Genomic DNA, 19,943 nt, shown 5'->3' with positions numbered 1-19,943 from the left:
AACTCTTTCATCTTTTATAAAACAACCCATCCCTGACATATGACGTTTACAAAGAATGGCACATTCATTTTTACCTGTTTAAAGGAAATATTGCCACAGTATTTGAGTGCAGGATTCATCTTATACATCTGAACATAATGCTTTAAAAAATACACAATAAATGTAAAAATTGGTCTCATTTCCTGAGTAATCAACCTTATTTGGTCATGACCAGTGAATAAGTCACGTTAGAAAAAAGATGCATTTACTGTAAAGGAGTTCTATGGGTACTTGACTGTCTTTTAGAGCTTAGGGAAGAGGACTCTGACCAGAAGTCCGTCTTCCTTGTTGATGTCCAGCCACTTTCCACAGGGGAAGATAGTGGTGACGCCGGTGGCTTTGTTGGTAACTTCCACACGATCCAGCAGCCAACCGGGACTGACGCCAGAGTTGTCATGCTCCACTCGCACTTTCTGCAGATCTCCAATGTCCAGCAGCTCCAGATGGAAAGAGTTGGTCTTCTCCCGTTCGAAAAGGTTGCAACACTTCTGCCGCAGAGGCTGGCATCCGGAATCTCCGGTGGAGCCGTAGATAGTGATGAAAACGTTGGCATCTGTACCTGCGCCCTTCTCGTCTCCCGTGACGATAATGATGGCATACTTGATGGGCACCAGGCTTTGAACTTTACTGGCGAAGCTCTCAACGGTCCTTGTGCACTCGAAGTTCCGAAAATCATCCTTCTTCGCCGCCAGAGGGATGTTTGAGTTGCAGCTGAAAAAGTACCTGGAGTCCACAAAGCAGGCAAACATGATCTAATCAACAAATGAAGGCTGAGTTAGTTTCATATGGTTTATCATTCAGCAGTGATGCGGCGTCTGACTTGTTATTTAGCTCCTGTTCTGTCACCACGACCTCTTTGACGTGCCAGAACGCCTCAGCCTTCACTTTCTTTCCATCCTTAGTGATGTGGCCCAGGCAGATACCAGCAATGTCTCCCAGGTTCTTAGAGGCAAACTCAAACGTCTCAACACTTCCCCTTAAAACAGAGGAAACCACACATATTACAGTTTCCAGGAGATAGTGACATACACTGGTATAAATTGGTGTCGTGTGTTGGATGGTTTGATGTCATGGTGGCGTGTTGCAGTGTGTGAGTCCAGGCTCGCTGGGATTATCATAGTAAGCACCACATTAAAGGGAGAATGTGACTTTTCATGCAAACCCTTTTCAGGGGATTGATGTAATCTAGAGGAGCGAGGACGGACCTCAAGAACCTCTTCTTCTTTGACGAGTTCTCCATGACAAATTCTTTTGATCTGCCCTTCCACCCCTCAAGCACAATCCATGCATTCTCTTTAGTTTCAGCGTCCTCCATATCGCCCGTGGTGACACAAATCTCATATTCTTTAATGGAAGAAAAAGCACTCTTATTATTTGACTTCAAGGAGAAACAAGCTGTTCAGACTTTCAGACAACAACAACATATGAGAGTTTAGTGTTAAAGAACCCCTCTGTAAGTCACTGGCCTTACTGGTTTTCTCGCTGAGTTCTATGTTGTGGTTGACACAAGCCAACTCTCTCATGATCTGTCCATCGTCATCGTTCTTGGAGAGCCAGCGCTCGCAGGGGAAACTAAATGCTTCATTCATGACATCATCCTTCACCTCGATCAACTCCAGGTGCCATCCGGGAGCGATGCCTGCGTGTAACAGCAGCGACACACAAGTAAACATGTCATCCTCTGTGAGTGATGCAGGGACGTTTCCATCCAAACAGTGATCAGGATAGACAGGATACACACAGCTGCATTGCCAACGTAATTGCACCTGAAAGCATCATTTGTGACGGTCTTGTCAAAATTAGACAAGCAGTGATGTGGTGTGTGACCGGACGAACACACACACAGCTATATTAACATGCGACGCAAAGTTGTGTTAGGCCTAAAACAATATTCAGAAAATCTTTTACACAGAGAAAAAACAAAGGAGACTTATTTAACTAATATTTCCAACCTGTTTTTTGTTTTGAATTATTAATTTAGTATTTCCTGAATCATTTGAACGTCAATTCTTTGTGGCCTGGGTGAAAAAGTAACAGAAACATTTAAAAGGACACAAAATCTGCAGTGTATTAAAACCATGTGTCAAACTAATTGGATCTGCAGACGTGGTACAGGAAGTAGCAGCATCTCTGACCTTTGTTATCGTGCCAGACCCGTACTTTGGAAAGCTCGCCCAGGCTCAGGATGTCATCGAAGACGAAGGTGTCTGCCTGCTTGCGCTCAAACTTGTTGGACTTGTTGGACTGTTTCAGGCTCAGAGTCCCCGTGTCTCCGTATTCTCCGAAGATCACGATCCACACATTAGCATCGGTGCCTGCCGCTGATGAGAGAGAGAGAGAGAGAGGGGGGGGGGTCGCCTTTCAGTTTCGGGGTAAAGCACAAGTTCTTTGTGTTATTACTGCAGGAATTCCTTGATTGAACTTCCGGTAGACACAATCACACTGGATAGAATACAGAATGCTTCTTCCTCAGATTTAGCATATCTACAATCCCTTGGTGCCTTATTATGTTGGTCTACACACTAAGTGAATGTGTGAAAGGAATACACTCTTACCTCATTATGCATTGGGATGGGGGTTATGTTCATTTCATATGCCGGTGTGTGTGTGTGTGTGTGTGTGTGTTACTGTGGGCAGTATTTCATTTATATTCATTGGATCATCACATTATCAAATAAAAACAAAGCGCTGCGTCAAGCCTTTTATATGACATTACACTCACAATCTCTTATGTATGTGTGTGTCTCAGCCTACATCATGGCTCCTGGGGGTCCTGGTGCTGGGGGTCTTCATAGCATTCAATGACTTCCAAGGGCAGCGAGCAGCTCTTTGAAGTCGCCCTCCCCCCTGCTCCCCCCCCTGCGACTGTACGGCACTGATCAGTACTCACCTCCTACGTCACTGGTCTTGACCTGGATGGTGTAGGTGGTGAGCTCCGTCATCACCTCTCCTTCCTCCACAGCCGCCATCTCACAGGTCAAGAGCTTGGGTCCATAGATTGTGGAGAGCCACTCCTCATAGGTGAACACAGACTCGTCCTCTGTGATCAGGTTACGCATCATCACCTGGTGTAAAGATTGATCAAGCAGTTTATTTAAACATATCTCAAACCAAACAGCTTTTATGTGCACTCAGTGTTATGTTCATCCCAGAGTGTGTGTGATCTTTGAACCTGGGTGGCACTGCATTATCACAAAGACCGGCGCCGCACTCTGCATAGCTATTTGGACAGATGACTATGCTGGCAGGCTGCCCGGCTCACTGGCGTGTCCGTTTGAATACATAGACGCAGTAATCCATAAAGGCCGCACATCTGCTTGTGATGCTGAACACACGGGGCTCTGTGCACGGTCAAGTCAAGGAGATGTTAGCAAGTGGCCGAGTCCCAGGCACGGCCGGACAGGGCTCAGTATTGTTCCTGAACGTTCCGCCGCCCTGCGTGGCCCGGTGCCTTTACCAGAGTCCACATTTGCATAGGACATGTGTTCCATTTGATCGGAGCCGTCCACACACAGACATCAGACTGATCTGCGGCCTGATGGTCGTCGTGGTGACGTCGTCCTTACAGGGTCAGCGAAAAAAAAAAGTGCTGTAGCAGACTGGCAGAAATCAATGGAAGTGAATGTGGTTGATTACATTCTAGGCTGAATGGGCCTGAGTGGTGTGAGCTGCTGATCACACACACACACACACACACACACATGCAGCCGTGCAGACAAACAGGCTGCATCAAATAGGCGTGTGTGTGTGTGTGTGTGTGTGTGTGTGTGATGCCAGCAACCAAACGAAGTTGGATGTTGGATAAAATGGGTCAATATGTTCGCTGCAGGAATTCCGCCTGTGTCTGTGTGTTTGTGTATGTGTGTGTGTGTGTGTGTGTCTGTTTAAGTGGGTGGCTGAATCATGCTGTGGCAATTCTCCCGCAGGCGAGGATAACTGTGTGTGTGTGTGTTTGTGTGTGTGTCTGTGTGTGTGTGTGTGTGTGTGTGTGTGTGTGTGTGTGTCTGTGTGTGTGTGTGTGTGTGTGTGTGTGTGATATAACAGATTGAATGATCCTCTGACCTACAGCATACAGGGCTCGGATGAAAACAGAACATGGCGACTGCTTTGTTGATATTGATTTTGGGGAGAAGTTGAACAATTACTGCTCCGGTTTCTACGCTCCTTGTTTCATGTTTAATGGATGAGAACTAATGAACATACTGTCTGCCTGTGTGTGTGTGTGTGTGTGTGTGTGTGTGTGTGTGGTGACCCAGTGTTTCAGTGGTGACCTTATCAAAGAACCAGTCCGGTCGGCAGCCGGAGGCATCAATGCGAATCCTCATCTTCTTCAGCGGGGCGATGTCATCGATCTCCATGATGAAAGTGTCCTGCTGATCTCGCTCAAACCTGTGAACCCCCACAAACACAGACACAGACACAGACACAGACACAGACACACACACACAGAGTCGCATCATCTGCTGCAGAACAAAAGCGTGGACCAGGAGGAGCCTGCAGGAGAGGTTTAGGACTTCACCTGTCCTCGTTCTTCTCCAGCAGCATCTCCTCCGTACTGCCGTGAGCTCCAAACACCGTCATGAAGATCTTGGTGTCTGTGCCCGCGTTTTGCATGTCTCCTGTCACCACCGTCACCTCGTAAATGACCTGAAAATATGACACATGGACATCCGACATCTCATGGAACAACATCACCTCCAAAACATCAGAGGGCGGGGCTGAAGGCCACGTACCTTTGAGGGGATGTAGAGTATATCTGCATCCATGACATTGAAGAGTTTTGCAGTCAGACCATCTCCACGATCTTTGGCCAGCCAGCACTTACAAGGAAAAACATATTTGACCCCTTTGGTTGGCACGGCAACAGACAGCTCGTCAATCAGCCAGCAGCTGTCAGGAGTCGCCCCGTTGTGGCCGATCTGCAGGGGAGGAAGAAGAATCGATCACAGCGGGCGATGTGGCTGCGATTGGCACGTAGGACTTCTAAACATCTGGTCCCCGGCTCACCTCCACCATCTTGAGGACGCCCACATCTGCGCCGTAGCACTCGAACATCTCCAGAGAGCCACACTCAAAGCCCCATTTCCCCTCCGGCAGGTCCAGCCACATCTTCTCCGTCTGGCCCTGATTGGCCCCGATGATGATGACGTACGGCCTGCTGGTGGAGCAGGAGTCCTCCTCCTCATCATCGGTGCAGACGGTGATGTGGTAAGGTATGACTGCACATGAAGGCCACATGGTCACATACAGGAAGGGAACCATGCATGTTTCTATATAAATGAGCTTTTCTTACGCGTGAGCTCTTCAACGACGTCATCCTTTTTCTTGCTCTTTTTGTTCATGTTGCTATCGACGCTCTTCACCATCTCGGCTGTGATCGGGTCTTTACCGTTTAGGCTCTCTCTCACTCCGTCATACCCCTGAAAGAAACACAACACACACGTCAGAAAGACAGGTTGACATGCTGAAACACACACAAACCCACACACACACACACACACACACGCGTCTCTACCTTGACATAGAAGACTCTCTCGATGCGTTGGTCCTCTCTCACTGTGGAGAGCCAGCGCTCACACAGAAAGAGGAAGACTTCCTCCGTGTCCTCGTCAACCACCTCCACCTGGTCCAAGTACCAGCATGGTCTCATCATACTGTTGTCATGGCGAATTAGTATCTTATAAACCAGTCCGAGGTCAACCGACTCCATGGAGAAAATATCCACCTGGGGAATTCCAGAATAACACACGTGTGAAGACAGGAAGTGCTTTCGTCTGTCACTTCTTGCGATGATGTCACAAGTCGCAGACTGTCATGTCACGTTTCCTTACGGCTGCTCGCTCAAACTTGTTCCTGTTGGTTTGTGACTTGCTGAGTTTCCTTTCGCCTGTGTCCCCCAGGTCCCCGTACATGGTGAGGAAGACTTTGGCGTCAGTCCCGGCGCCAAACACGTCTCCTGTTATCACTGACACGCTGTAGGTGTGAACTGAGGGGAGGTGGGGGGGGGGGGATTATAAATTCAAGTTTTTAATGTGTTATTTGTGTTTGCATTTCGAGGAGTATGTGTGTGTGTGTGTGTGTTCACGTACTTTCCAGGGCGTCGTCAATTTCGTTTTCAGACACCTTCAGGCTTCCATCCTTCAACAGTTTCTCGGTGATGACGTCAGAGGGAACCAGCTCCACCACCGTCTCCCCGTCCTCCTCCGACTTAGCAAGCCAACGCTCACACGGGAAAATGAGGGTCTCTGAACCCTAGAGAGAGAGAGCGAGAGAGAGAGAGAGAGAGAGAGAGAGAGAGAGAGAGAGAGAGGAGATCAAGGAGAGAGAGAGGAGAGAGAGGAGAGAGAGGAGAGATAGAGGAGAGAGGGGTGAGAGAGCGAGAGCGAGAGAGAGAGAGAGAGAGATAGAGAGAGAGGAGAGAGAGGAGAGAGAGAGAGAGAGAGAGAGGAGAGAGAGAGAGAGAGAGAGAGAGGAGATCAAGGAGAGAGAGAGGAGAGAGAGGAGAGAGAGAGGAGAGATAGAGGAGAGAGGGGTGAGAGAGAGAGAGAGAGAGAGAGAGAGAGGGGAGATCAAGGAGAGAGAGAGGAGATCAAGGAGAGAGAGAGGAGAGATAGAGGAGAGAGAGAGAGAGAGAGAGAGAGAGAGAGAGAGAGAGAGAGTGAGTTATGACAGAGAGAAATCAAAAATTCACTGACTGCAGCCCTGATGGCTCTTTATTTATTTATCTATGGAGGAAACAGCTCCACCTACTGACCAAACACAGTGCAACAGTAGTGATGATCACATAGAAGCTCAGACTAAAGGACTCATGTGGATTGTGATATTAAACAGTGATTATATTGACTAGATAAGCTCAAATCTAGAGTTGAAAGATTTTCCAAATGACATGTTGTTGTTTTACACACATTTCATTCGTGAAAACTTCATAAATTCCTTAATATGAACCTTTGAACCAATTCTATGATGTTTTTCGTGTCATATAAAATCTGAAAGTACCAGAACTCAAAACTTTGTACAGTACTTGAAAAAATCGGCTGTTACACACTTTTTGCCTCTTTGTGTGTATTTTTGGTTAGCCTGATGTGTAGATTGTGGTGTTTCACACACACACACACACACACACACACACACACACACACACACATACACACTGTACCTTTCCCTTCCTGAGCAGACGCCTGACCTCCACTCTGTCCAGATGCCAGCCTGGGTTCACTCCAGTGTTGTCGTGGCGGATACGGATTTTCTCAATGATCTCGCCCACATCCTCCAGCTGCACAGGAATGACATCATTCATAATAACAAAGCTCGATATGGCTACTACTACTACTCTCCCACTATTCCCGTTACATCCCAAAATACACTGTTTATCCCACCTCAACAACAAAGATGTTCATTGCTCTTCTCTCAAAGTATTTCCTCTTCTCTCTGTCGTTGACACACAGAGACTTCTGCTGGGTGCAGATTGCGTCTTTGCCGTACAGAGCGATGGAGACGTCTGCGTCGGTCCCGGCTGCAAACTCGTCACTGGTGTAGATTTTAATCTCATACGGCACAACTATGAAACCAAACGGTTAATCAATGATGTGCATGGACGGGAAATTATACCCAACGTGTTTCAGGAATGACTGGATTTCAGTTACATGGTTCGTAAAACTCTGTCTGCAGAGTGTTGGGGTAAAGGTCTCTCTTGATGGCGCCGTCGTCCTCCTTTTTGTCCAGCCAGCGTCCACAGGGGAAGTGGAGCTTCTGGCCTTGGCAAGGAGCGTCGATCTCCACCCAGTCGAGGAACCAACCTGGTGAACCTCCTGCAGAAACACACACACACACACACACAAGAATGTTTCATTTTCAGACATTACAAGTAATGAAGTAATGAAGTAGCAGAAGTGGCGCTGTACCAAAGTTGTCATGTCCAATTGTCACCCTCTTCAGTGGGCCCAGGTCCACAGCCTCCACAATGAACTCGTCCGTCTTTCCTTGCTCAAACTTGTCCTTGTTCGTCTTTGAAGCCTTCATTTTGATTATTCCTGTAAATGCACATGTGACAGGCATTACAGAACACACACACACACACACACACGCACACACAGAAACAGAAACATGAGGGTCTGTAGTGTCACCTGTGTCGTCCTTGGTGCCGTAAAGGATCATAAACATATTAGCGTCTGTTCCGGCGTACTTCATGTCTCCAGTCTTGATCTTGATTGTATATGTTGTTGACATGGCTGAAGCAGTAGAAAGAGTGGATGAGTTTGTTAGTATATTATATTATTGTTATTTTTGCGATTGGATAAGCTCCGTCTCACCTTTCTGTTCCAGCCCGAGTGAGACGTCAGCCTCCTCCGCGTCCTCGTCGTCTTCATCCATTCTCTTCATGAAGGCCTCGTCCACAGGCACCAGCTCCCTGCCAAGCTGTCCGTCCTCTTCATCAACAGCCATCCAGCGCTTACAAGGGAAATAATACCTGAAAAATGTCATTTTTAACAGCGTGTAGTCCAGATTTCATCTCATAATAATCATATCCTATCATAATCAGCGTCCCTGTAGGTCAGAAATCCTATATTTGCTGTGTTTTGTGTTTTGAGCTGAATATCTCGCAGTACCGTTTTTCACCACAGAGGAGCGCTCAAGTGACTGTGTGTGAGTTTCTGTGGAGTGGCTCTTTCTGCTCATGTAGGAAACTCAGGCTTTGTGAGACAAATATGGATGAATTTCTTGATTTTCAAAACATTGATGTTGTTCAGACCTGTAGATCTGATGAAGATGCGCCGAAGCATTTAACGACGACTTACATGGTGTCATCTTTGGTGTCTAAGATCTCCACCCGGTCCAGGAACCAGCCTGGACTGGCCTGGCTGTTGTCGTGGCGGATCCTCAGCTTCTTCAGGACGCCCAGTTCAACCGACGCGATGGTGAAGACGTCCTCCTGGGTGGCAAATGGACAAAGCGGTAACAGTGTCAAAGGTCTTAGGTGCACAGAGGATCATTACGTATTGATGTGAGCAGCGAGCAGGCCTGTGACATCTCCTTTACAAGAGAGACGCAGCTGGAACAGCGTGTAAGACATGGCAGATAGGAGGAATGAACTATAGAAGATGTGGACACATTGGGGGGGAACAGACGAAAGCTTCAGGACTTGAGAAACGTCTGATAACAACAGCACTTACCTGGCCTTTCTCAAACTTGTTCATTTTGTCGGAGTATCTTAGTCGCCGCTCACCCGTGTCTCCGATCTCGCCGTAGAGGCTGATGAAGACGTTGGCGTCCGTCCCCGCCCCCCACACAATCCCGGTGAACACGTGAACCTCGTAGGAGTTCACTGGAAATACACCACAGTCAGGCAGTTCCCTCGTGGCCTGCAGTCGGACCATTTTACATGGATTCTCTACTTACTCTCCAGATTCTCATTGTCCTCAGTCAGCAGCTCCACCACAGTCTCCCTGTCCTCCTCATCCTGGGCCAGCCAGCGGTTACAGGGGAAGACGAACGTCTTTACCACGTCCCTCAGCTCCTCCACCACCTCCTCCTCTTTCTTCTTCTTCTTCTTCTTCTTGTCTTTCTTGCTCTCCTCTTTCTTCACCTCCACCTTCACCAGGGCCTTCACCAGGCGCCTGATCTCCACTTTGTCCACGAACCAGCCGGGCGCCATTCCCGTGCCGTCGTGGCCGAGACGCAGCTTGTAGACGTTCCCGACGTCATGAGCCTCAATCTGGTTTAAGGGAGAAACACCAGCAGTCACCTGGTTGATCATCTCCACCAAATGACGGCAAAATATTTAGAAATAACTTTGAACACAGACCTTAAAGAGTTGCGTCTTTCCACGGACAAAATCATTGGATCGGCTGCCGAGCGGGATGACCTCAGTCTTTCCATCTTCTCCATACATCTGACAGAAAACTTTGGCGTCCGTGCCGGCAGCAAATGCGCTCCCGGTCATCACGGAAACTTCATAGTTGATCACTAACACAGAATTGGCGTGACCTCAGTATTTCATCATTATTGACTTCAGTGTTGTCAGATTGAAGCTGCTGCTGTTATTCACATTTCTCGATGTCCACGACCTCGCTGGCGTAGATCTCCACCTCCACCTTCCCGTCGGCGTCGTTATTGCTGAGCCAGCGGTGGGCCGGGAACATATACTGCTTCCCGTGAACCGGCACGGTGAGCTGCACGCTGTCCAGGTACCATCCAGCGTTCAGGCCCTCGTTGGTGTGACCGATCACCATGCGGTTTATCTACAAGCAGCAGCGACACATGAGGAGTGAACGACATCATGTGACATCATATATTCCCCTAAACTGTGAATCTTGTGTTATATGACTTGCCAGCCCGAGGTCAAAGGTCTCCATGGTAAAGATATCGATCTGTCCCGTCTCGTAGTAGCTGCTGAGACTGTTGTCGGAGACGTAAAGAATGTTCTTGTTGGTGTCGCCGTTCTCCCCGTACAGCTTGACAAACACGTCCGAGTCCGAGCTGGCGCCGCTGACGCTTCCTGTCTTGATGCTGAAGTGGTAACCCACATCTGAGGAAGGAGACAAAGGAGACCAAATGAGACCAATCAGCTACAGGACGTCATTCTGAGACCCATAGTTCCTTGTTAACACACTTACGAAAGAGAAGCAGGCCCTCTCCTACTGGAACCAACTCACGGACGATCTGTCCATCATCCTCAGTCCGATCCAACCACCTGAAGAGAGACGCACAGGAGAGAGAGTACAAGAAATGACATCACTGAAATAACAGCAATATAGCATAAGAAATACAATGAATCTGGATGAAAGATAAAGCGGAATGTGACACAAGCAAGAAGGTCAAACACGACATCAACTGATCCCATATGATGCATTTGTCCCTGCATCCATAGGGAAGCTGTCCAGTCTCTGTCCTTTAAAGCAGCAGAGCGCACACAGCACGTAACACGGCACCTCGGCCTTGCGGTTTGGATCCAGTTACTGTGGGAGAGACCTCTGACTGGCCAGTGTGCATTTAGCACCAATTTGTAATGGCTATCTGCTCCATCAGCTGCCTAAGTACTTCTGCACAAGCCACTGGAGACCTGCTGACATTCGGCTCGGTCAACTTACCTAAGAAGCTCTCAGGCTTTGGAGAAAGAACTTGTGCGACCGCTTAGTGTTTGTTGTTTAGTTATCAGGGATAAAATGAAGGATTTGTGCATTTTGGCCTGTGTGTGTCTAATGTGAAGTGTGTGTGTGTCTCGCCTGTGGCAGGGGAACTCGTTGGCTGTGGTCTCAGGCGTTCCATCTTCCCTCACCAGCACCTTGTCAAGGAACCAGCCCGCACCTATACCCGAGTTGTCGTGACCTATTCGCACCCTGCTTATGGTCCCCAAGTCCACCGACTCGAAGACGAATTCATCAGCCTGAAATCAAAGACGGCGAGTTGGTGGAAGACGCTCCATCACAGCGTTTACTTACATACTTTGTGCATTTTTTCGTTTCGCAAAATGTGGAGCTCACGTTGCCGTTTTCAAATTTGTTGACGGTGTTCTGGCTGTTCATCAGGAGTCTCTCGCCTGTGCAACCCAGGTCACCGAACATGGTGAAGGAGACGGTGGCGTCAGTGCCGCTGCCAGTGACCTCGCCGGTGAAGACGGTGATGCGATACTTTATCACTGAGGCAGAAAAGGACAATCATGTTACATTACAAGAACACTTTGGGGATTTAGACAGATCCAACAAACTTGTGTGTGTGTGTGTGTGTGTGTGTGTGTGTGTGTGTGTGTGTGTGTGCGCCATTCTGCACTGTACTGTACTATAACTGTTGCACAGTAATTTCCCTCGGGTTAATAAACTTATCTTATCTAATCTTATCTTATCTTACAGCGCAGTGGCTCAGCGACGAGGGCGCCAGTCGCTGGCATGTCTCTGATGATCTCATTGTCGTCTTCATTGATGTCCAGCCAGCGGTTACATTCAAAGGAATATTTCTCCTTGGTCAGAACATTCATCAAAGTCACCTGCAGAAATGAAACGCCACCTCAGAAACACCAAAACCTACAAATGAGTCCACCAGTGAAGCATTTTCTGCATTTTTCTGTGAAACCGTCTCGCACAAAGTCTCCTTCAGTGCTCAGAGGGAGAACAGCTTAGACTGACTGATCAGGCAGAGCCAAAAGTGTCTCACCTGGGCTAAATGCCAGCCAGAGAAAGGATTCCTCTTCTCGTGCCAGATGCGCAATTTCCTCAATCTTCCAATATCTGGCATTTCGATCTACAACAATGCCACAAACGTCAACAAATGACGTCTTAGCTTCACGGTCTGTTGTGGTTATTTGCTGTAAACGTACCATGAATTTATCAATTTGTGCCTGTTCGAAATTGTCTGATTTGTTCACCAGTTTGAACTCGTCAGACTTGCCCTTGATCCCGTAGGCTTGCACGAACACCTCGGCGTCCGTCCCTGCCCCCTTGATGTCGGAGGTGAAGACCCAGAGGGACCACGGGAACTCTGGAGAGGTGCAGATAGGATTTAAAGTTTCTATCTTTCCACATAGTGTCTTCTGTCAGAGCAGAACGAAGCTACCCACTCTTCTGTTTCTTTGTCCGGAGAGAGACCATCTCACACAGCTCCCTCTCAATCAGTCCGTCCCCAACGTCCTCGTCCAACCATCCCCTACATGGAAACGTCTGCTCGATACCCGTAAATGGACAAAACACCACCACCTGGAAGCAGAACGGGTGCTGAACAACTCAACCAATCTCCTTTCGGGGACATCTAGTAAAAGGCGAGGTCATACCTTTTCACAGTGCCACCCGGCGCCCACCGACGCGTTGTTGTGTCCGATGGTGACGCGGCTGAGTGGGCTTATCATCTCGCAAAGCTCCACGTTGAAAATGTCGATGAGGCCGCGCTCAAAGTCGCCGCCCTCCAGGAAGATGGGCCCGCTGTTCTTCATCCCCTTGGAGCCGTGCAAGACGATGTGGATCTTGGAGTCGGTACCTGCACCTCTTATGTCTCCGGTCATCACTTGGACGTTGTACACGATTCCTGTCCAGATGCAGAAACGCACAGATGACGAATCCCACTTCCCCATCCCAATCCTTTGTCCTATTTCCTTTGCATGCTTGGCTCGTTCTGCACTCACCCATGGGCTTAAATGACCCCACCAACACATCTGTCTGTATTTTGCCATCACCTTGATTCAAAGCAAACCAGCGATTAACTGGGAACTCATACATAGTTCTGTTCCCCATGTCGTCAATGACCACCTGGGCACAGAAATACAATACAATACAATAACACGCGTCATATTAAAGGTGCCTGTATGTTCAGGTGTGTGAAGCTTGCGTAGTGTGCGTGCAGTTTGGGAGTACGTGCCTTAGCCAGACACCATCCGGCAGAAGATCCTCTGTTATTGTGGCCGATGCTGATTTTCCTGATTTTCCCCAGGTTGGGACAATCTATGGAAAACCTGTCCTCTTGTGCACGTTCAAAGTTGTCTTTGTCGCTGGCCAGCTTTCTGGATCCTTATAAAGCACGGAAGACAATTTGGTAGAATGTCAGTAGGTTCGGTCAGTTATCAGAGATTAGATTGCAGAATGAGTCCGGGATGATTTTCACCTGAATCGCCGTTTTCCCCAAAGATGGTCAGGAAGACGTCAGCATCCGTGCCGCATCCCTTCTCATCCGCGGTGAACACAGTCACGATGTATTTATTCGCTGCCAAAATAAGTGGAATTAGATTGGATATGAAAGATTAAACACCAGCGTCATGTTAGGAAAGCAAAGAGCGAGCCGAGCTGGGAATGATGCCGACCACAGAAGCAATTTGCTGCCTGGGCAAGTTGCATAATTAGTAAACACATGTAATCATTCTCAGACAGACAGGCTCCTTTCTAACGCACAATGAGATGGTTTCCAAGTTAAATATTCATAACTCTGTGCGTGTGTGTTTTGTGTCTGTGTGTGTGTGTGTGTGTGTGTGTGAATGTGTGTGACCCCGCCCTGGCTCATGGACAGAGCAGAGCTGAGGAGAGTCACCGAGCGCCCAGTGTCCTGCCACGGCCTCGCAACACTCTGTTTGATTGACTGCGGCTACTGAGAGATTAGATCACGTTGCATCACATGGGCTCCCTTACCTGCGGATTACACTCTCATGGAATTCAGTTACAACCTGAAACAGTAGGAAAACTGTTGGCTGTCATGCAACTCTGTGTACCGTTTGCCAATCACATAGTACTGACATCATCAATTTTCTATCAGCGGCTCCTCCGATCATCTTCTTCCAAATGTTTCCACATATTTGCCTGAGAGCGATGTGGAGTCTGATCCGATCCATGCGTTTTGATTGTTTGTTTTGGCAGCGTGTGTTATTGCGTGACGTGTTTGGGTGTTTGGCCCCGGTGGTTGACCTACATGTGGAGCTTGACATGGGGTTCAGGCTGCCCATGATGTCCCTGGCCGACTGTCTGTCACCCTCTTCCCGGCTCAGCCAGTGGTTGCTGGTAAAGTAGTAACGTAGATGTGGCCGCATCATGTCGGTCACCTCCACTCGGTCCAAGTACCAGCTTGGGTTCATCCCTGTGTTGTCCTGTTCAACCCTGTGAGGGGGAGAGGACGCATCATGAATGACATCATCATGTCTCAAACACACCTCTCACCCATCTATCTATCTTTAAACAGATACAAATGACTTTACATGAGGGGAATTGAACATAATGGTGACTTTCTGAGTGTGGAGTGAATTGGACAATATGTTAGAATGAAGATGCTGCTGTAATAATGTTGTATCTGTGTGTGTTTACACCTCATTGTACTGCTTATGTCTGTGGCATTTAACTCCAAACACCAGATGGGGATTAACTTGGATATAATCCTTTGATGGTCAGCACAGCTAGACGATGTGAGAAAGGTTCCTCTGTGATCCCGTCAGTAAGCTGGCCTTCATCACACTGAAGCACAAAGCATAAAGCTCTGATGCTGTCAAAGATCTGTGACCTGCGTTCTTGCACATCTGCTGCAACCGTGACAACCAACAACCAGCTATGATCTCATCACAGTGTTGAAGCTGTGTTGGTGTTGTTGTGGTACCTCAGCTTGTACAGGGTCCCCACGTTGTACGTTTTGATACGGAAAACATCAGTCTTGCACTTCTCGAATGCCGATCGGCTCCTGTTTAAAGAGAGAGAGAGAGAGAGAGAGAGAGAGAGAGAGAGAGAGGCGAGCGAGAGAGCAGATTGTGTTGCGTGAAGAGCTACAATCCAGAGACAAAACAGAGCACAACCTCAACCCTGGAACAGTAAACAGCATCTCCTCAGTGATCCAGCTTCACGTACCCTGATGCTCGCACTGCGGCGGTTTAATCTGAAACCCTCTACAGGCCTCCTTCATGCCTCCGTGCCTCCATCTCTCCCCGTGCCTCTTCTTACCCCTCACAGAGACCAGGCCAGATCTCCTCCGCCCCAGCTACAGCGAATCAGACACCTCCTTCTTTTCATCCACAGATCAAACCTGCCTTTGTCTCCATCTGCCACACCCCCGCCCCCCCCCCCCACCCCCCGCCCTCTAATATTGAATTCACTAACAAATGCCCACGGTATAATTAAGGTGCAGGGTGTCATATACAGCATACTGCCAAGAATGAAACACTGTCCAACACACATGAGTCCACACCCTCAGTCTCTCGCTTGTTTAAGAAATAACGGAAGGAAACCAAACCACATGCAAACTTTGGAATTCATGCAATTTCTTTGTTTTTGTATTTGAATTGCACTGAATTTCCAAAGAGTTGCACCTTGAATCTCCCTTGATGTTCTTGTGTCAAAGTCCTCACTTGTCAAAGTCGGAGTAAGGTGAAACTCCCCGTCTCTGACCTTATATGGTCGTTCATAAACCTCACCGTCACACAGGGTGGAGATACTGAATGCGTGTTGGTGTCTGAGATGAAATGAATGAGACCACCGCCCGGTGAGGGTGACACGGCCTAGTGTGGCTGACAATAAGGTGTAACATCCTATACACCGCACAGGTAACACTATCTGTCAATCAATGCGTGCGGAGATAAAGGGACGCTGTCGCTTAGTCGCCGTGTAAAGATCCCCAGAGGGTCATTTGATATCGTCGACATAAATGACATGGTGGTCTTCTTTCATCTGCCGTTTTGAATGCGGAAAGCAGAGCAGCCATGTCACTTAGTTCCTCCTTACTCCAGATACTCTGCCTCACGTTGTGTTTCTGTACAGAGAGGAGATTCCTGCAGCACGGTTTGAAAGATCGCTGTCCCAATGGGTCAAATAGGCGCAGTTTGATGACGTAGGCCGGTCAAATGGCTCCTCCTTTCAGTTTCCAGCTGAGTGGGAATGCTTCTCTCATACAGCGTTTATGTGCACATACAACCCAACACAACGACAGAATCATAACCGTCTGTCGTAGCAGAAATACCTCCTTTCTGTGCTGAAAGATCACAGAGGACTGAGCAGCTGAAATGGAGAGATTATTGCTACTGGCATGAAGTTGTTATGGTTACTACATGTATAGACACTGACAGAAGGAAATCAGCCACATATGTTGTACAGAGTGAGTCAGTGATGTGGAATTGTGATTTCTATGCAGTGCAATGTTGAACTCACTGGCTCGCCAGTTGGACCTTGGGAGTGACGCCGAAATCTCCATAAAGGGTAACGAACACATGGGCGTCTGTACCTGCTCCTTTAACGTCACCCGTGACAGCGACCACCTCATAAACTACAGAGAGAGAGAGAGAGAGAGAGAGAGAGAGAGAGAGAGAGAGAGAGAGGAATGGAGAGTTAGACATTCCACTCAGAGGTCACAATTTAAAGAATCAAAACCAGAACAGACAAACTACCAAAGCACCAAAGTCACATTGGGAGACTTTGAGTCCAATAATCTATAAACAGGTTGGCGTCGGTGCCATGAGGGAGCGTTATGTTTCCTTCCATGCACGTTTGCCAGGGAATTCAATGCGGTGAATCTGCAGTGAATCCGTGTCAGCGTGATGCCGGCAAAAGCCTCTCTCTCACGTTTCAGATATATAATATCTGTGTCTCTTCATCTGAGCCAATGGAAGAGCAGACGAGTCGACCAAGGGGACCAAAGTTCAGCAGGACAAAATATATGATCAGTGGTGAAGAAGGGAAGGCCAAAGTGGCGGGTTTAGAATGAATAACTCAGAAGACAAAGAGAAGTCTATGCCTCTGCGTCTTTTGGTGGTAAGATTGAGGGATCGATCAGAAATAAAACACACACGAGAAATACCAGCAGATCTGATACTCATGAAGCCTAAACCCAGGCTAGTCAGGATGAGTTCATCATGATCACTGAGTCCGTCTCAATCAAGTTTGACGAAATAGAGGACCCAGCCTGCAAAACGGCGATGACAGATTATATTCTTTGTGCGATTTCCTCAAGGTTAGTTTCATAAAGGAGCGTTAGAGTGAACCGCACACTACACACACACGATGATTGAAGGCGTCATCTGAGTCATTCCCAATGTTTAAAGTGGATCAGATGACGACTATGTGTAGACAAACAAAGACAGAGAAACGTGACTTTGAAACACTCTTTGTTGCAGTGACATGAGCTGCATTAAATCTGCAGCAGCAGCTTAGTGAGCTGAGGCCGCTGAAGGCTGGGACTCTGGTAATGTTAGAGCCCTGCAGCGTTACTGTAGGTAAATGTACACCACACAAAAGCTCCTGATGGGAAGGGAATCCTGATGTCATGCAACATACCAGGGGAAGACTGTTTAGGCCAAAGAGACGAAGAGCGAGGAAGAGACCTGACCCTCAAATACGGACGGCAGAGTAAGAAAGGTGACCTGATAAGGAGCAGTTTGAGGAGAGCTGCTGAAAGAGAAAGAGAAAGCAGATCAAGTCAGAGAGAGAGCAACAATGGCCGCCTAATACTTGATACAGCCTTGATAAACATGTTAGTGGCATATCTCAGGCTGAATGAATCGCTTGAAAGCCAGAGAACAAGGAGCGGCGCTGCACAGGTAACTGAGACGCAGATATGTATCGCCGCCCCGCACACACAGACACACAGACACACAGACACACTCACTGCTGCTTAACAACATGCAGCATGATCACTAAGCTGAGCTCCACGACTCTAAACCGTGAGACGCTTTCACTGTTTGAGCTTTAAGTGACATAAACATGCAAAGAAGTTCAAATAGACATGAATCTGCTTCATTCTGTCAAAGTCAACACGTTACATAATCCAACCTGATGAGAATTATGATGTGGGAGGAATTTTAGGATGATTTTGAAAGTGGTTACACAGTGAAAGGTCATGTTTAATGTCTCATCAGCAGCTCAGGATTGGCTGTATTATTGTATTCTGATGCGTTTGAGTGGTTCATGTTGGCCAGTGGTTGTATTGTCTATGGGGTCAGGCAATACCTCCTCCAATACCTCCTCCAATACCTCCTTCAATACCTCCTCCAATACCTCCTTCAATACCTCCTCCAATACCTCCTTCAATACCTCCTCCAATACCTCCTCCAACACCTCCTCCAATACCACCTCCAATACCTCCTCCAATACCTCCTCCAATACCTCCTCCAATACCTCCTCCAATACCACCTCCAATACCTCCTCCAATACCTCCTCCAATACCTCCTCCAATACCTCCTCCAATACCACCTCCAATAACTCCTCCAATACCTCCTCCAATACCCCCTCCATCACAGGCTGAGTGTCAATATTTCTCACTTTCCTATCCCATAAATCACCCTGTCGCACCCCTAAAATTGACCTACTGACCCCCAGTTTGAGACCCCTGACCCCCATGGCTCCTGTTCCTTCCTCTGCCCCACCCCCCGCCCCCCCTCCCCTGCTCCCTCTCCCCCTGGACCTGGACGACACCCAGCAGCCATCTGGTCGCCCCCTCTCCCCCTCCACAGGCGTCCCCGTCTCTCTCCGTCCATGTGGAACATAACTGAGCTTTCACCCAGCAAACAATCACAGAGGGAGTCCCGGGCCGAGCGGGGCTCCCGGGCCGAGTGGAGACTCAGGCTTCTCCCAGGCTCTTATCATAGTCTTACCTTTCTTCTTGTAGTACTCGTCGTCGTACCCGTCCGAAGAGTCTGTGTGATAGCTCAGCAGCTCGTTTTCGAACAGCTCGGCGTAGTCCACCTGCTTGTTTTTGGATTTCTTCCCCTTTTTCTTCTTGTCGTCGTCGCTGTCGTCCGATCCTTTCTTCGCCTTCTTCTTTTTCTTCTTCTTCGAGTCCTCCTCCTCTTCCTCCTCGTTGACGGACTCGTCGTCGTCGTCGTGGGACTTCTTCTTCTTGCCCTTGGAGACCATCTCGTCCTCTCCGTCCGCTTCTTCCCAGGAGGATTTCTTCTTCTTCTTCCTCTTCTCCTCCTTCGCAACCTCGGTCACTTCTTCTTGGGGTCTCTCTGATTTCTTCTTCTTGGAGTTGCGGGTGGGCTCATTGTTGTTCTGCTCGCCTTCTTCATACTCATCTTCAATCACAGCAAAGTCCTCAGCATCCTCGCCCGGTTTCTTTTTCTTCTTTTTCTCCTTTACCTTATCGCTCTCTTTTCTTTTCTTCTGCTTCTCCGGGGCTTCCTTGTCTCCGGAGATCTCACCGCTCTTGGATTTCTTCCGACTCTTCTCTCCTTTTCTCACGCCAACCGCGGTGATGCAGTGGCTTCGCTCTTTTAACTTTGGCTCCGAATCCTCGACTTCGTCATCCACCTCTTGGGTTTCCTCCTCGGCGGTGGATTTTTTCTTTTTGGAGGGCATCTTTTATTCATCCACTTCCCTGGCTTTTAGTTTCGTAAGCGGTGCCTTGAGTTTCTAACGCTGTAAGACAATTCATTTGACCCTTTGGCTGCCAGGAGGTGCGAGGATCACGGCGGTTGAGAACAGCCTTTGGGTGTGATGCACGGCTGACCGGGGCCACACGTTTGG

The 19,943-nt window shown here is 48.3% G+C and overlaps 1 protein-coding gene across 1 annotated transcript; it reads right to left on the bottom strand.

Annotated features, from left to right (window-relative positions):
- Positions 1 to 281: 281 nt before the first annotated feature.
- Positions 282 to 19,775, bottom strand: loxhd1a (lipoxygenase homology PLAT domains 1a). Its single transcript, XM_076162065.1, has 41 exons — positions 19,070 to 19,775; positions 16,632 to 16,746; positions 15,094 to 15,174; positions 14,419 to 14,603; positions 13,624 to 13,722; positions 13,381 to 13,529; positions 13,148 to 13,271; positions 12,800 to 13,050; positions 12,590 to 12,725; positions 12,350 to 12,510; positions 12,187 to 12,273; positions 11,884 to 12,019; positions 11,520 to 11,674; positions 11,262 to 11,422; positions 10,653 to 10,729; positions 10,368 to 10,564; positions 10,085 to 10,277; positions 9,842 to 10,002; positions 9,436 to 9,751; positions 9,210 to 9,361; positions 8,835 to 8,968; positions 8,349 to 8,506; positions 8,163 to 8,267; positions 7,941 to 8,069; positions 7,683 to 7,847; positions 7,416 to 7,597; positions 7,196 to 7,312; positions 6,129 to 6,291; positions 5,871 to 6,025; positions 5,555 to 5,764; positions 5,333 to 5,459; positions 5,047 to 5,258; positions 4,773 to 4,958; positions 4,559 to 4,686; positions 4,311 to 4,428; positions 2,930 to 3,104; positions 2,175 to 2,360; positions 1,511 to 1,678; positions 1,245 to 1,383; positions 860 to 1,015; positions 282 to 762 (listed from the first exon to the last, which is right to left on the bottom strand). Exons 1-41 carry the CDS (start codon positions 19,773 to 19,775, stop codon positions 282 to 284), a joined length of 7,236 nt encoding a protein of 2,411 aa, XP_076018180.1.
- Between the last annotated feature and the right edge of the window lie 168 nt (positions 19,776 to 19,943).

Source organism: Genypterus blacodes, unplaced genomic scaffold (genome assembly GCF_046128005.1).
Source record: "Genypterus blacodes isolate CSIRO-AG114 ecotype Tasmania unplaced genomic scaffold, CSIRO-AGI_Gbla_v1 ptg000119l_1, whole genome shotgun sequence".
NCBI lineage: Eukaryota > Metazoa > Chordata > Actinopteri > Ophidiiformes > Ophidiidae > Genypterus > Genypterus blacodes.
The sequence above is the reverse complement of the archived record's forward strand: the minus strand, read 5'-3'. Positions and strand labels throughout refer to the sequence as shown.

Bases quoted from the DNA above. Each gene is read 5' to 3' on its own strand.
- loxhd1a (XM_076162065.1), bottom strand. From the start codon at position 19,775: ATGCCCTCCAAAAAGAAAAAATCCACCGCCGAGGAGGAAACCCAAGAG. The intron at 7,598-7,682 runs GTAACTGAAATC...TTGGTTTCATAG, and splicing joins GACAGAGTTTTACGAACCAT to TTGTGCCGTATGAGATTAAA. The intron at 2,361-2,929 runs GTGAGTACTGAT...CTCTCTCATCAG, and splicing joins CAAGACCAGTGACGTAGGAG to CGGCAGGCACCGATGCTAAT.